The sequence below is a fragment of the Mauremys reevesii genome, linkage group 2 (assembly GCF_016161935.1).
Source record: "Mauremys reevesii isolate NIE-2019 linkage group 2, ASM1616193v1, whole genome shotgun sequence".
In the NCBI taxonomy this organism is placed as follows: domain Eukaryota; kingdom Metazoa; phylum Chordata; order Testudines; family Geoemydidae; genus Mauremys; species Mauremys reevesii.
In genome coordinates, this window is record NC_052624.1 from 38,400,007 (window position 1) to 38,416,424 (window position 16,418).

Sequence of the window (16,418 nt, forward strand, 5' to 3'; positions counted from 1 at the left end):
CCCTACCTCCTTGAGTTTATTTATTCCATGATTAGTTATGTTACAACGAATGCAGCCCCTTTTTGAAGTATGTAGCAAATCATTAATTCCCTGACAACACTTGATGTGCATCATGGTAGGTACTTTAGATACTAATGCAAGTGTAATACTCATTTCATTGGAGACCAATTGTAATGTAGTATTTATTAATGTCCACTTCTTGTTAAGTTGTTCCTATGAATGCCAAATAGACTATTAATGTTTGAGGCCCTTAATGTGTGTGTCTAGGTGATTATGCTTTACTGTTCAGTCCATTGTATTTTTATCTTTTGGTATCAAAAATATAATAATGTTGGCTAAGACTTCGTAACATAACCTGGCATAAACATCGTAAAGGCTTGCCACAGAAATGACCCACATGATCCAGAGAAGGAAAAAAAAAAAGATTCCAAGGATCAAGATTCAAATTTAGAGCTCAAACTGGAGAACAAACCAAAAAATAGCTTGTTTAAAAGAAGAAGAGTTGGTATAACTGCTTTAAAATACTCTTTAAATTGATTTAGTCCAATGTCCCAAACACTTGGAAAATGCAACAAATATCAAACTACTATCGCTTTTCATTTCTTGTGTTTTATATGTGTACAGCCTCCATAGCTGCATGCTAAACACTGGGCTGAATAATCCAAAGTCTTTAGTCTGGAACTGATATAATTACTCATAAGATTAAAGAATTCCCAGGGATAACTTGTCTTCAGGTTTTTCTTTTTAATTCATGTCTCTCAGTATGGCGTGCACCACTGACTACCCTCACACAATCACACTTTGAGTAGGAAGGAAGAAAAACCTTTCCCCTAAGCTGATTGATCTCTTTGGCAGTCTTAGTTCTGCTGCCTAGACAGTTTTCTGAGTTTGACTGACCTTTACTCACATCTGGGAAGCTCTGAAATGACACTTAGTCTGGCCCTTGATTTGCAAGTATCTGCTTGTGTTAAAAAATGGTCAACATTACATTTAAACATTCACTGGACTAAGGAAATGTAAAATATATATCACCCCTTTCCGTGGGCTGGGTCTAGTGGTGGGAGGCCTACAGGGGGTGGCCTGCCACTAATGAAGAGCCTACATATCTGCAAGCAATCCCCACAGATCATGGCCAGCCATGCTTAGCCATTGCCCATTTGGCATGTTTCCAAGCTCCCAACCTATCAACTAGCATAGCTGGCTCAAGTGCCATATTGTTGCTGGCTCCCCCACTGAGGCTGCAGACTAGTTTCCTGTTGTCACTTTTAGGTGCCTAGAAAAATCACTGGGATTCACCAATGCCTAAGTTCAGCCCCTAGGCTCTCTATACAATGATTAGGGGGAGAGAGGCACCTTAGAATGGGCTTTTCAAAAGCCAGCAGGCTAGGTGGCTCCTTGACTAAGCTAGTCAATGGGAGATGCCAAGCCAAGGGGCCTGTATTAATCCCCATAACTCCCTCTGTCTGGGATTCTCAGCTGCAACCCTTTCTAGGCATTCAGCACTTATGCCATTTTAGCAAGAAGCCAGGCAGGAGGGGAGAAGGATAAGCTGGTATACAGGAGACTCCCATCTGAACTGTAGAAGATCCTACTTCATATCCCTTCTCCCCCGGAGATGGAGGGAGGACCTGAACTGGGGGCTTCCTGCATCCTGAGTACCCTAACCAGTGGGCTAAAAGTTACAAGGGCGATCCTCTTCCTCCTCCCTCTCTAGGCCATCTTGTGCATGCATGCCTAGAGGGGCTGATCCAGTAGGTGAGATCTGAGCATGACTGCTGGATTGGACCCCGCAGTTTAGGTGGAGGAATGTCTGTATTTCCCAAGTGTGCACATTGCTCTGGGCTTGGGCTGCAGCACGCACACCCAGAGGAAGAAACACGTGTGCCTAGAGTATTTTACTGCAAAAATGGAGGCACTGAGCAAGTTTAGGCACTTACAGGGCTTGGGGGAAGCTGAAGCTGTAGTTTTGTGAATCCCATTGGGGCCTGAATCTGGGATTTAGGCATTTAAATTTACAGGTGCCTAAATCCTTTCCATGTAGCCCATGGCCTTTAAGGGTGGTTATAGCTACAATGGACAAATTAAAGCTGAAACAAGTGCCATTAACTTAGTTGGCAATTTGCCATCTGAGCAGTAGTGGGCTGCTACTGGAACATAGCACATAAAGTGGCCACGCTCAACCACCTTTCCAGCCAATTGCATGTAATTTCAAGAAGATGGGGCTGCTGTAGAGGAGCTGCCAGTGGCAAGGTGGTGATGGTGGAGTATATGTGTGTGGGGGAAATAGCATGCCATGGGCTACCACACTCCTTGTGCCTTCCCTGCATTTTATACTTCATTACCCCCTATATATGCCGGTGTAGGAGAGTTTTAGTCACATGAATTAAACACCACACTAATAGGAAAATAAATGGTTCAGTTTTACTTTCAAGGATTAGAGCATAAAAGTTCCCCTCTGTACATATTTTAACCTCTCCTCCCCCCCCCTCTGTTTTCACAGGTTATTTCATGGCAGGTAGCAATATGCCCTTAGTACACTAATTTATACTCTTTGGGGAAATTTGCACCACTGCGCATGTGCAGAATTTATGTCCCCTGCAGATTTGCTTCCCAACAGGAAAAAAAAAAAGACTGACAGAAGCAAAGGGAAGCCACAAAACCAGTCATGCAACCCTCCCCAGAAGTATGTTTTGGGTGCACACCACAGATGGCAGAAAAATAAATCACTGTGGGGCAGGGGAAGACCCAGGCTGGTGGCTCCTACCCTGCGCTGAGCTCTCCTGCTAGTCCTGGCTGGGATGGAGGAGACAGGACTTCCTCTTCCCCTCCATGTCATCCAGGGTTGTGTCAGACCCACCCCCAGATTTCTCCTCTGGCTGTAGGAAGCTCTTCAAACTCTCCCCCCCCCACCCCCAACCCATGCTTCCTGCACCCATCGCTCCTCAGCTGCAGGGGGAGGGGTCATTGTACAGGGAGCTGTTCCCCTCCCCCCACATACCCAGACCCTCCTGCCTAGCCTCCCCCGCCACAAAACAAGCCCCACTTCGCCTGCACTTGGACCACCCTGACAAGCCACCCATACCCTCTCCTCACCCTACTGAGCCTCAACCAGCTGCACCTGGATCCCCACTCATTCAGCATCTGGACACCCCCACCGAAGCCCCCACACAGACACCCCCCTGCCAAGCTCTATACTCCACACACCCAGACCCACCCCCCACTGAGCCCTAACAAACTTCACCTGGACCCCCCTGAAGAGTCCCATTACCATGGCACCCAGAACCCCTCAACAGCCCCTGTGCATCCAGATCCCCCCTCCCCCACACCTGGATCCCCCACTGAGCCACCCACACCCAGATTGCCCCACACAGAACTCTCTCAACCCACAGCTGGATCACCCCCCACACTAAGCCCCTCCACACTTGGATCCTGCCTTGCTGAGCCTGCTTGCCCCACACCTGGTGCACCTGGCATAGAGGGACAGGCCTGATCCTTGTGCTGTGTCAGGGTTGGGTGCAGCCTCACAGCTGAGGCCATGTCCTGGGAGTCATCTCCCACCTCTGTGCAGTCAGTGGCCTGTGCTCCCCACTGCCATGGTGGAGCCTTTGACAAATAAGTTTGCAGAATTTTAAAATATTGTGCACAGAATGTTTAATTTTTGGTGCAGAATTCCCTCGGGAGTAACTGATGAATTATCTTTGTTAATTTATTAGTGTTCTTCCCTCTTGATAAGACACAAAATAAGGCTCTCCTAGCTGACAAAGAAGCCACAGTTTAAAAGATGCAATTTTGTATGTTGTTACATGCAGCCTCACCTTACATATACACCTTGGACTGAACTTGTTTGCACAAGTCAGGTGAATGTGGTCCAAAGAGAAAGTGTGTGTGTAATAAATAAATATATATATATAAATAAAAGAGTCTGATCTTTTACACTAGTGTAAATCCAGAGTAATTCTAGTGAAGTGTTCAAATGATTACACTGTAGTTACTCTAGAACAGGGGTAGGCAACCTATGGCCCGTGAGCCGAATACAGCACGCCAGCTGATTTTCAGTGGCACTCACACTGCCCAGGTCCTGGCCACTGGTCTAGGGGGCTCTGCATTTTAAATGAAGCTTCTTAAACATTTTAAACACCTTATTTACTTTACATACAATAGTTTAGTTATATATTAGAGACTTATAGAAAGAGACCTTCTAAAAACATTAAAAATGTATTATTGGCACACAAAACCTTAAATTAAAGTGAATAAATAAAGACTCTGCACAGGGGCGGCTCTAGCAATTCCGCCGCCCCAAGCACGGCAGCATGCCGCGGGGGGCACGCTGGCGGTCGCCGGTCCCGCGGCTCCAGCGGACCCTCCGCAGGCACGCCTGCAGGAGGTCCACCTGAGCCACCCGCTGCCCTCCCGGCGACAGGCAGAGCGCCCCCCGCGGCATGCCGCCCCAAGCACGCGCTTGGCACGCTGGGGTCTAGAGCCGGCCCTGACTCTGCACACCACTTCTGAAAAGTTGCTGACCCCTGCACTAGAATTACATTAGCATAACTGAGACCAGAATCTGGCTCTTTGTGTTGAGGCAGGGTTTTGGATATCTGGATAGCTATGAGATAAGCACAGAAACTATCAGTCTGGCTGCAAACTAGGCCAGAGCTTTGCCTAAAGATTTGTGCTGCATGTTGCTTTTGTTGTCTGATATTCCTGTTCAGGTGTGTACATACATTAGACTAAGACAAAGTCTCCAGGATATTGTCAACTAACAGCTTCCCAGCAAACAACCCTCATTTATAATGCTCAGCAGCACTGAGAGTATGAATAGGAGCTTATATAGTGTATTTAGTCAAGGGCTGGTATTCAGAAGAGGAAAAACCCAATTGCAAAGATTTAATAATATTTATTTTCTTTCTGGCACTGATTTGAGATATTTTTTAATATCAAAATTGTGGCAAGTGAAAATGAAAATGTGAAATCTCTTTGGCTCTAAGAGACTGTTTACAGGCAGCTTGCTGGAAAGTCCCAACCAAACTGATGGAAATAACACTGTCCTGAATACAGTAGTCTGCCTGCTGTTCCTCAGCTGTCAAGCACAAGGCAGTTACTATTTAGCAGATATAAATTAATCTTTTGTTCCCGGTGCAATATGGGTAGTGAAAAATAATTGAAGGTTGGGAAAAGATGAAAGGGAAAAAGTATTTTAAAAGAAAGTAAGTCATCAGATTTTACATTTAGATCAGAAGATGATTTAGGTAAAAGTCCCACTGTGGTGTACAGATAACCTGGAGGAGTGATCTCATTTCAGGTGTCAGGAAACAGCTATTGAAAATAAATGATAATCAAGAGTTCATTTAGTATCTCCAATATAGTTGTTTACATCTATATGCCTCTGTTAAGGATAACAACTGATTAGTTTTGTTATGTAATAAAGTGGTTGAGTTTGTTCAGTAAGAGGGACTGGGTAAAACTATGATTTGTTAATTGTAACATTTTCCCCATCACTATAACTTTTAATAGCACTGCAAAGTGTGCCAGCATGTTTAGAGAATGAAGGGCTACAACATACAACACTTCAGGGTCTCACAGTGTTAGCACAATTTTGGAATTAAAAGTTAGGCTATGGCAGAATAAGTGAGACTTCTACTACAAGGACTCACTCTTGTAAGTTTTGAGCCTCTTGATAATGCTGAAGACAATCAACTCCTCTGGACTTAATTGCAATCCTAGTGAGCTCAGGAGTTGATGTTACTCAGCACCTTGCAGGATCAAGCCCCAATTCTCAATGCACCAGGCTTGAGAGAGTAGTACAGCAAATTACTTCCATATTTATTCTTTCAATACTTCAACATATAATCAAGAGGAGAAAGCTGTTACCAGAAAATTACAGTGTTCTATGGTAATGGTCCCAGAAAGTACTTCATCCCTTTCCTGCAGGATATTTCTTTAAGGGCAAAATAAAAAAGAATTTTGTCAACTATATGAGTCTACGGGACTCTGTGGAGGAAGATGTCTATAGTTCAAGTAACTTTGCAATACATCTCAAATCTTTTCCTTGCACCACATTATATTCAGAATTAGGAAACAATCCACTATCACCCTCTAAAATCTCACTCATCATTCAGAATTCCACTAAGGTTAGGAGGCCATAATTCTTGGCTCTGGTGGGAAACAACCTATTCAGCAAGTAAGCTGGTTTGTTGCAGAGACTAATATCCACCTTCTATCAACCACCAACCTAAAAACATTAGGTAGCTTGTAGTGAAAAGTGGAGCAGAAGGACATTTGTATAGGTATTGTGACAAAGCTCTGTCCTTATCACCACAGGTCCCACACTTTCTGGTGGATTTTGCTAGCCTCAGAGACTCACTGTGACACTCCACATAGCTCTTCTCTCCCTAGAGGCAAGAGTCACAGCCTACTAAGCCATTTTCATCATAAACCAGTGAGGAAGGGGAGAAGCTACTTTCCCTTGCATAGTCTCTATTGTCTCTCAGTCTCAGTGATTAACATCGGGAGAGGGAACCCAGGCCCACCCTCTGTTCCAGGCTCCAGCCCAAGGACCCTAATAGTATCAGCTATGGTAGTGGGTCTTTTGGAAACAGGACACATACAATTCCCTGGGCCACTTCCCCACAGCAGCCCCCTCCTCCTCTATATCTACTTCACCCTTACCTCAAGGCCTCCTTCCTTGTGCCTAGCATGGTTTGTACTGTTCGATTTCAAGCACAGCACAGCCCCACCCACAGGGTGACTGGGATACTTTTAGCTAGTTTCAGCTAGCTCCTGATTGGCTTCAGGTGTCCCAATTAACCTAGCTGTCTTCCTTGCCTTCTGGAAAGATCTTGATTGGCCCCAGGTGTCTTAATTGACCTGGAGTAGCTGCAATTTGCTTATCCTAGTCACAGGGATTTGTTTAGCCTGTGGTTAATATAGCTGTCTCCCACTACTTTACTATAGCCATCTGGCCTTGCCCCGTCACATAATGGTTTTCAATTTTAATTTTTATGTCTTTGTGAAGTCAAGTATACAACACAGTGTGTCAGACCTCTGACTTGCAAAGCTGGTCCCAAGACTAAGACATTTATTATAATCACTTTGCTATAGGCTGATCTGCTTGTTTGGATGGTACATTAGCTCTCCTACTTTTTATCTTTGGAACACTAAAATAACTATTTAAGTGCCCTTATGGTTCAAAATTACAGAAATGAGTCATCTTTTCTCAATTATAGCAGTAAAATTAGAACTCAAAAAACCCAAGAAAATGGTTTGGATTAAGTGAAACTTCTTTTTATTAATATACTGGAATTTCAATTGTTCAAATGTGCAGTGAATTCGTAGTTACAGTTACCAGTCTATTTTTGTACCAAGAGAAATATCACATAGGTTTAAACTTTCACATATGCATAGATGCTATTTTCACAGAAGTACTATATTTAGAACAATTATTTTTAATTGAGGAATTATTTCACAATCATTCAAATTACCAATGCAGTATCCTAATCACATACTTTCCACTAGATTTTAGAAACAAAATCATCAGACAAAGGAAAAAATTACACACAGTATCAATTCTATTGTATGTCTACTTTGAAGAAATTGCACAGCTTCTCCATGTTTTCTGTTGCTTTGCCATAAAGAGGATTGGCAAAGGAAGGGGCACTTGTATGTTTACTGGAAGCATGCTGGAAGAAAGACATAAAAATGTTATTTCAGCAGTAAGTGCTGTATGGAAATAGGTACAAGAATGGCAGTAGATATTAGGATATCCAAATAACATCTGCCCCAGAGACCATCCTTATGTTCAAACTAAGCCAAGAATCCCAAACATTTTGGCCCAGATTCTCAGCTGGTGTAAATGAGCATACTTCTGCTGAAGTAACTGCTTGCTGGGTGGCCTTGGGCTAGCCAGTTCATCTCTCTATATCTCTATTTCCCACCTGTGTCTGTCTTGTCTGTGTAGACTATAAGCATTTTTGGGCAGGGGCTATCTTACTATGTGATTGTACAGTCCCTAGCACAATGGGGCCCCAGTTCTGATTTGGGTCTCTAGGTGTTACTGTAATACAAATGAATAATGATGATCTAACCCATTGAGTACATTTTTGCTGCCTCGTTATTATAGGGGTGCTTTGGTTAAGTAACTGATTGCTCATCCCTGGAGTGGTGTTTAATGCACTATATACATTGACTTATGGACAAGGATATAAAGTTACTCTCCAGGGAAGGCCTTTTGTCATCCCTGACCATTTCTAGAGCAACTGCTTTACTGATAAGGGTTAAACTGCTGCATGACTGTGAAATGCTATGCTACATTAAGCAACTGAATGAAGTTCATGGCAGTAGCTTCAGCAGTACCTGGGTTGCATTGCTGCTAAAAGTTGTGAATGGTGGAATATCTATGAATTTTAGTAAGTTCCTAGCCCTTCCTTTAATATTACATTGATGGCACCTCCTAATACTGCTATATATAATAAGGAAAGATGAAATCCTATTTAACAGATTATCTAAGACTCTTCTGAGAGATTATTATAAGCAAGCAATGGAATGGCTAGTAGCACTTAGAACCATGACAGTGAATTTCCATTTTGTAAAACTCACAGAGAAGCTTCAATTTAAGGTTGGCACCTCTCAATACAATTTGGTAGCATAATTATTTGTCTTGAAATTGTCTTAATTATGAGATGAACACAATACATCCAGAAGAGCAGTCTGTTTGCATTTGCTGTATTTGGTATATGAAACATTTCAAATTGAGTAGATGTCTTAGTCCTTTTAGAGAGGAAAACCCTAATAAGGAGATTCGAAAAACATTTAATTTAAGATTTGCAACTTAATTCAGAATTTCAAATTAAACTCCATACAAGGTTGTTTCAAGCAATAATTTTGTTAAAAACAAACACTTTGTAGTAAAGTCATCTTCATACTTAGTACTGTGCCTAACTATGCTTATCTATGGAATCTTTTCTGTAATATTTAGCAAATGCAAGCAGAAACAAGGCAAAGTAGAGAAGTAGTTTGTCAATAATGCAATAATTCGAGAGAGGTTTGAAATACCCATCATAGGAATGAACACAGCATTTTGAAAAGAAAATTATTGATACATACCTCCTGCTGCGTTTGCCATGGGGAAACACTGATTTGAACAATGGGTGAGGCAATATACTCAGGAGTCTACAAAAGAGATATATTAGGTTCAGAGCAACTGTATTCAACAGTAAGTGACATTAAAGAGATACACACCAGAAATATTGCCATCAAATGATACAACTGAGAGAAAAAAATTAAAGATAAACAACAAATTATACAATTATATGGGCAAAAATTTGGTAATGGTAGATCTAGGTTGAGACAGTCAGGAAGGTCAGTTAAACTGAGTTTGTTAAGTACTTAATTGATTTCATCTGAAGATTAGTGAGACTTTTACTGTTTGACTATATTTTCTGATTGGAGATATGAGTCACTCAAACGTAATGTTCTTTAAGCTCTGGGAAAATAGCGTAACCTTTGTTTTGGCTCTTGCAGAAAAAATTATAGAAAGCACATATCATTCTATTCTTAAAGAAAACAAAAGAGAAAATCCAGTGGAGCACCGAATTTCAATCACAGTGCCAGGGATCTTTCATCCAGTATGAAAATATCTCTTCTGACACCACACTTCTGTTTGTCAACTTGCTATTAAATGAAGCCTGTCAAGAATCTATTTTAACTAAAATAGAAGTGTCCTAGTAAAATGGACATGATCGTAATGGGAATGTTTCCAGCATGGTCTTACAAACCCAAACCTGCAAGTGAATGAATCTGATCTAATGTTTCCAAAATCAGATGTGAGGAACTTTTTATAGAAAGTAAATGGCATGTCATCGTTAATCCTGTTTAATACTCTGGTGGAATCTGATATTACTTACTGAGGAAAGGATGAGACATTTTATTTGCCATAGCAAAACCAGCCTAATTCTTATAGCTCTGATAAGAGTAGTCTCAAAATGAGGTAGGGAAGATGCTTTAAGATTTAATTTGCACCTTTTATTTCCAAGGCATATGGATAATGTTCTTCATATGGTTTATTTTTTAATTTAAAATAATTCATAATACCAAAGCTATGTAACTGAGATGCATTCAGTTAATGGGTTGAACTATCTAACTTACAGCAGAATTTTTGGCCCACTATATAATTTGATGCTTGAATCTTTTCTTCCTGAATCTTTACAAACGTATGAAGCTGTTAGATGTATAATATAATTAGCAATGTTTTATTAGTAGAGTAAACTCAGTTATGTTCAACAAACGGGATTAGGTAAAGCAGTCCCAATAATGATATATTCTGCAGTATTTTTGTCTACTATAATATTTTATAGCAATGCACATTGCAATGTGTTTAAAAGATTAGAGTGCATATCATAGTTTTCACTAAATCCAGTGGTGTTGCATATGTAGCTAAGTGCTGTAGTTTAGCTAGCCCTCTGTCTTGAAAATGCTCTTTATTTTCAGAGGCATGAGGAGAGAGGGAGGCCTAGTGAATGGGCATTTGATCTAAATATCTGACTAAATACTCTAGCCAAAATAGGTGTTATTCAGATTCACCAGCCAGAGAATATTAGCTGTAACCACAAAGACATTTCTAACACTATATTGCCTTCAAATGGGTCTATTAGTATGCTGAAAATACAGTGTAGCAGAAATCTTACCTTGACTGCCAGTGGCAACGTAATAGTTTTGTAAGACTTATTTTCTTTATTTAAAAACATTCATTTGTTTCCCTGGGCAGCGTGTTTGAACAACACTGTAGCTTTGTACTTTCTATTTCTGTAAGTGTACAACTGGCTATTGCTACTTACCTTTACTTCCCCAGGTGATCTATGATCCTCATACAATGGGTTAGTGAATGCAGTATTATGGATTTCCTCCAGGTTCCTTAAAAAGACATAGACTCTCAAATAATAAAACTGGTTAAGGCTGAGCCAAAAAAAATAAAGGGCAAAATTCTTTCCTGATATAACTCCACTGAAGTTAATGGAATTACATAGGAGATGAATTTGGTCTGATGCGTTTTGTTCTGGGTCTGTGAACTAGCAGTTTTTGAAAAGACAGTAAAAATAGAATTGTTTAACTTGCTTCTGCTAAAAATTAATATATTATTGCACATCCAAGGACTTATACAGCATGGATTTACAAAGTGTAGTGTAAGGATATTTGGATCTATACAATAGGTCAAACTCGGCCAAACAGGGTAAGTTATGGACTCAGGCCTTTTCTACACTTTCTGCACTGACCTAAGTAACGGTACTCCAGCTAAGTGAATAATGTAGCTGGAGTTGATGTAGCTTAGGTCGACTTACTGTGGTGTCTACACCATGCTGCGTCAATGGAAGACGCTCTCCCACTGACTTACTTTACTCCTATTCTTCCAGTGGAGTACCAGAGTTGACCAGAGAGCACTCTGCAGTTGATTTAGCTGGTCTTCACTAGACCCATTAAATTGACCCCGGCTTCATCGATCGCAGCAGCATCAATCCCCGATAAGTATAGATATGGCCTTCAAAAGCTTACACTTTAATGGCACAAGCAGGCCTGGCCCAAAGACATCACAGTACAGTGCAGTGCAGTAAGGAAGAGAGTGGCATGTGGTCTTAGACCTGAATGCTATACAAAACAGATTATTTTAATGGAGGCGAGCCTGATGCTGTTAGGATGCTGTTCCAAGAATAAGGGGGTAACTTGCAAGAAGACACAAAGTCAGGAATGGTTGAAAGAGACAGAGGGAATTTTTGGGGGTGGAGAGCATAACAGAGTTATGGGCAGAGGAAGACAAGAAGGGTATAAAGGAAATATGAGCAGGAGCAAAGTTCTGGTTTGCGCTGAAAGAACCTGCTCTTGCAAATTGCCCTCACTCCCTTTACTCTCTGACTTCTAGTTGGAATTATATGTCTTGCTTTTCAGCAGGACATGACTAGCCAAGCGGGCCGCTGCAGCTCACTCACCCTTGGTAAGTCCCAATTATTAATCAATCTTTTATCCATAAACAAGCAGATTTTCAACTTCCTAATCAAACTGCTTATGATTTTTTTGAGGTATGGTGAAAACAGATTGGAGTACTGTTGCCAGACATTCAAACAACAAAGCTAGTAGGCAGGGTAAGTAAATATCACAACAACACTGCATGTGCCTTATTAAAAGTGCTATATTGGGAGCAATATGTGGGATGAAATCATTTTCTTTATATCATTGTGCTAGAACAGACAGCAGTTTGTTCACTCCAGCATCCTATTACTAATGTGGATGCTGCAGAGAGAGGCATAGAACTGCAGTATTACACAGAAGATGAAAATTCTTCCTGATGCCAGCTGGTTATCAGTTTACACCCTAATCTTAAACTTCTTGAGCAGTCAATTTTACTAAATATATAGCAGTGACTTGAGTTAATCTCATTCCTCCAATACTTGCTGTTACTTGACATTACTCTCACTGGAAACGATAGCTCATGACTGCAGCCATGAGCTCTACGTCCATCACAAGGTCTCACAATGGGAATTAAGTTACTTATCTTGTGTCAGCCCTCAACAGTAAAGGTTAAACCAACTTATCACTCACAAATATCATAGTCCAAAATAATCAGTCAATAGGTCAAGCTTATAAAATGCAGCCACGTAGAATACTTTGCATGTGAAAAGCCAATAAATCTCAGATTAACAAAACTGGAAAAAGAAGGGATCAATTAGGGGGAAAAATGCCAAGTGGTTGGCTTTTTAGGATAAACAAACTAAACCAAATGTATGGGTAAAACAGCTCAGATAGAATTGAGTTTTCTAGCATAACCAGAGCAACCACAAAAAGGAAAGGAAAGAATTAATCATCTTGGGTTGCAGAGCAGATCACATGGGTGATGCTTTTGCTAAACTCATTTCCATGATGGAGCAGCAGCTGTTGCTTTTGTACAGATTCCACTCACCACAAATAGCATTGCACACTTATCAGAGATGGGAGAAAGTTGCATTGATCACAGAAACACTTGTCAGTGTTTAAACAGATCGTTGAGCTGCATAATGCTTTTTTAATGGAAAAATCAATGTATTTGGATTTAATTGGTTTTGATGTGACAATTCAGAATTCTGTAACTTAATCTTGACTGCAAAACCAAACATTGTCAGTTTTAGCCAGAACACAACAGTCTATGCAGTCTATGTTAGAAGAAGAGTGTGCCCTCAATTGAATTTTACCACACTCATAACAAAAAAGAAAAACAAAACAAACAAACAAAAAAAAACAGCTAAAGGACAGACAAGTCAATTCTAATTACACTAATCTCTTGAACACATACTTTATAGATGTTTCAGACTGTAAATATAGCAAAAGGTCTTAGTTCCTAAAATATTTACAAAGCTTTTTACACACAATTTAGGCTTGAAAATATAGTGTAGTCATTCCATTCTGCAGAGGAAATGTATGTCAGGGTGCAATCTGGGTAGACTCAAAAGACAGTTATGGTGACTGGTTTAGAATTACTGTACCTCTGGGTTTCTTGCTTGATTAGGCTGCTAATATACTGTCTTGGCTGCCTAGTTCTGTACTTCATTTTCTTCTCAGTTATTTTTTTTTATTTTTTAAAGGCTTTTGCATCTCTCATCTTGGTCGTGCTCAACTCTAAGACTGAGTGATCTCCTGGTTTTCTCTCCTCCAGTTACCTTGTATTCCCTATCCTAAGTGTAATAGCCATCAGAAATATAATTTCTGAAAAAAGGCAAGAATAAACCAAGATCTTCTTACTATGGCATAGAATGTCCTCTCCAGGAAAATGCAGTGGTGCTGGAAATAGCTCCTATAGAAACAAAGGTGGCATTTGGAGTGCTTTCATAGGCTGATAAAACAGCTTATGGAGAAGAGCTACATGCCTGTTCATGCCCAGTCTTGTGCTTTGACCAGAAGACCATACCTCCTCTCTCCTCCTGTCCAAAAGAACAGCCTCCATCTCCTGCCACTATCTCCTGTAACCCATTTCCCCAGAATTTCTGAGTCTGTTTACTCTCTGATCCCTGCCTACTAGTGATGCTGCTGACAAATCCCAGGAGATTTGGAGTTCTGTGCTCACTGGGACTGACAGGAACATCATCTCCCAAGGTACGCTAACACTGTCTCTGGTGGACCAGGCAAAGGGTGGATAATAAAAAGAATCAGAAGACCTAGGGACACTGGCAGTGCAGTAGACCGCACAAATAAACACAGCTGAGCAGCTTGAAAAAGGATTTTCTAGTAATTGTTTAACATTTATCCTGGAAGGGAAAAAAATCAAGCTTGGGTTGACAACTGCAATGAACTGGAAGGCATCTTAGCACCTTGCTTCCATTCAGTCTGGAAGGGCATCTGCCACGGAGAAAGGATCATGGCTGGCAGCCATGCACTGAGCCTGGGCACCTCACCTCTGGATCACAAGCAGGAATGTGGGAACCTGTCAGGTTTCTTCCAGGTTTGGGGTTTCTCTCTCTACAAAAGTTGCCCAAAACCCTAACTGAGAGCCATGTAGTCATTGCCATATTGGAATGTCATTGTGGCAGTGATATACACAGCTGTCAAGCCATGGGGCTGGCTGCTTTTGTCCATTAGGAGAAGAAAGAAAGATACAATTTAATCCAACAGGTCTCATCATGTGAGTCATAACCCTTAATCCAGCAGCTGTATAAGGGTAATAGGCCTGCTCCTGTTCCCTGTAGCTGCTTTTCTGATGAGCAAGATATGCTGCATTAGTTATGGTAGAATGTTGATTAGTGGGGTCTCCTCAGCAATAGCCTCAGTCACTAGAGTTGCACTGTTTAGCAGTGATGTTGGGGGAGAGAGGGACAGTCGTGAAGAGAAAAAGGTCTGCAGTAAAGTAGGGGCATGAAGGGGATGAGGTGGCTTTTGAAGATGAAGCCTGGAGAAGAGAAACTGAGGGTGAGGGGAGTCTGACAATACAAAAATGATGTGGACAAGGCAGAAGAGCAATAGGAGTTGACAATAAAGAGACACCCTGGTAGCTAGTTGTGTGTTTGGGCAGGGGGGAGGGGAGGAACTGGCATTAGAGGATGAAAATTGGGGGGAGATGGGCAGAGAGAAAGAAAGATTAGGAGAATTGACACCATAGAGAGGACAGACAACTAGCAGTAGAAAGAAAGAGAGAGAGAACAAAAAATCCAGAAAATGCAAAAAGAGAGAGAGAGAGGAGAGACTGGACTGGACTGTAGGAATGGAAAGAAGGGTTGAGAGAAGAGGAACAGAAAAGGCAGAGAGTGTTGCTAAGGTAACCCCAAGAGACCTGTCAGTGATCTGTGAGTCTGAGAGGTATTTTTCAAAGATTATGAGAAAATGAACCACTGGTTAAAGAGACCCTATGTAGCAGCATCATAGAAACAGCACTTCTTTATTCAAGCCATTCTTGCAATGTTTTTCCTTTCTTCTTTGATAATTATGGTGGAGTCATTTTATATTTTGGCATGTCAGCAGAGAGACTGCTTTTATTTGCACAGCCAACAGCACATGAGGCACGTGACGGATAGGGCCCCGGCTCTGACGACCTCACAATCTATAGGAGTGTGGGCATGGAGGGGGGAGAAGAGAATGGGGGAAGTGATGATAAAAGTGTGAATGGTGAGAGAGAAGAGAGCACACAGTTTAGTAGTTCCATAAATTTTGTTTGAATTCTTATTTGTCTATTCAGTCTTTCTGCACTAATCCTTTTTTATGGTTTTATTGTTAAATGTTTCTATTCCATGCAAACTAATTTTCACATGGAGGGGGATGCTTTGAAAACAAAAAGTTCTTTAATTTTTTGCAAACATTTTAGAAAACATTTAGGGCAAAACTGCTCTCTGAAGTACAGACAGTGCCTGCTGGCTTCCAGGGGACTTGGAGGGGTGCATCTGAGAATTGAATTTGGCCTTAGAAGTTTTGAGAAACCACAGATGTCTCCTATGTCCTCCCATTTAAACATCAAGTAAAAAAAAGATGGGCATTTCTGAGCTGTTATGGATCCCAAGGCTCTCTAATTCAGTAATAACCACACAATATTGCATTTAAGGTACTCTAAGCAATCAAGATGCATTTCATTGTTTCCAGTTGAAGGTCCGCCAAGGTCAGCTTGTGGTGCAAAGCTAGGTTTTATGTTTATAGCTGCATATTTAAGGCAAACAGACTGAGAGGAGATTTAAAAGCTGAAACCTCAGAAACTGGGCAGTTAGCCGTTGCTTTGTGGTACATTTTTGTCTGCTTTTGCACACAATAAAAGGCTTCACTTACGTTCTTGGCACTTTCTTCTTCCAAAGGAAATACAACATAGCGACTGTGATTTTGATCAGTAGGAAAGCTAATGCAACACCCAAGCCAGTCCAAATATCTGCAAAGTCAGACCAATGAAAGAGAAATAAGCACAGGGAAACAGTAAAAGAATGGCTTGAATG

At 41.2% G+C, this 16,418-nt stretch overlaps 1 protein-coding gene and 2 long non-coding RNA genes across 4 annotated transcripts in view; 1 reads left to right on the top strand and 2 right to left on the bottom strand.

Annotated features, from left to right (window-relative positions):
• Positions 1–6,752, bottom strand: part of LOC120398735 — a 33,625-nt gene extending 26,873 nt beyond the window's left edge. Inside the window, exon 1 of one of the 2 annotated variants that reach the window (XR_005594668.1) lies at positions 6,667–6,752. This is a non-coding gene — a long non-coding RNA (uncharacterized LOC120398735). The remainder of the gene's footprint in view (positions 1–6,666) is intronic. The other variant, XR_005594667.1, reaches the window with a different exon arrangement.
• Positions 6,753–7,259: 507 nt separating this feature from the next.
• Positions 7,260–16,418, bottom strand: part of MALRD1 (MAM and LDL receptor class A domain containing 1) — a 476,497-nt gene continuing 467,338 nt past the window's right edge. The window contains exons 39-42 of the mRNA XM_039526296.1: positions 16,258–16,354; positions 10,830–10,905; positions 9,100–9,165; positions 7,260–7,676 (exon numbers count right to left, since the gene is read on the bottom strand). Coding sequence (XP_039382230.1) covers positions 7,566–7,676; positions 9,100–9,165; positions 10,830–10,905; positions 16,258–16,354 — 350 coding nt within the window. The 3' untranslated portion in view covers positions 7,260–7,565. The remainder of the gene's footprint in view (positions 7,677–9,099; positions 9,166–10,829; positions 10,906–16,257; positions 16,355–16,418) is intronic.
• On the top strand, positions 8,248–15,660 carry LOC120398722. The gene is made up of 4 exons (XR_005594661.1): positions 8,248–8,402; positions 11,932–11,977; positions 12,063–12,125; positions 13,599–15,660. It is a non-coding gene; the product is annotated as an uncharacterized LOC120398722 (long non-coding RNA).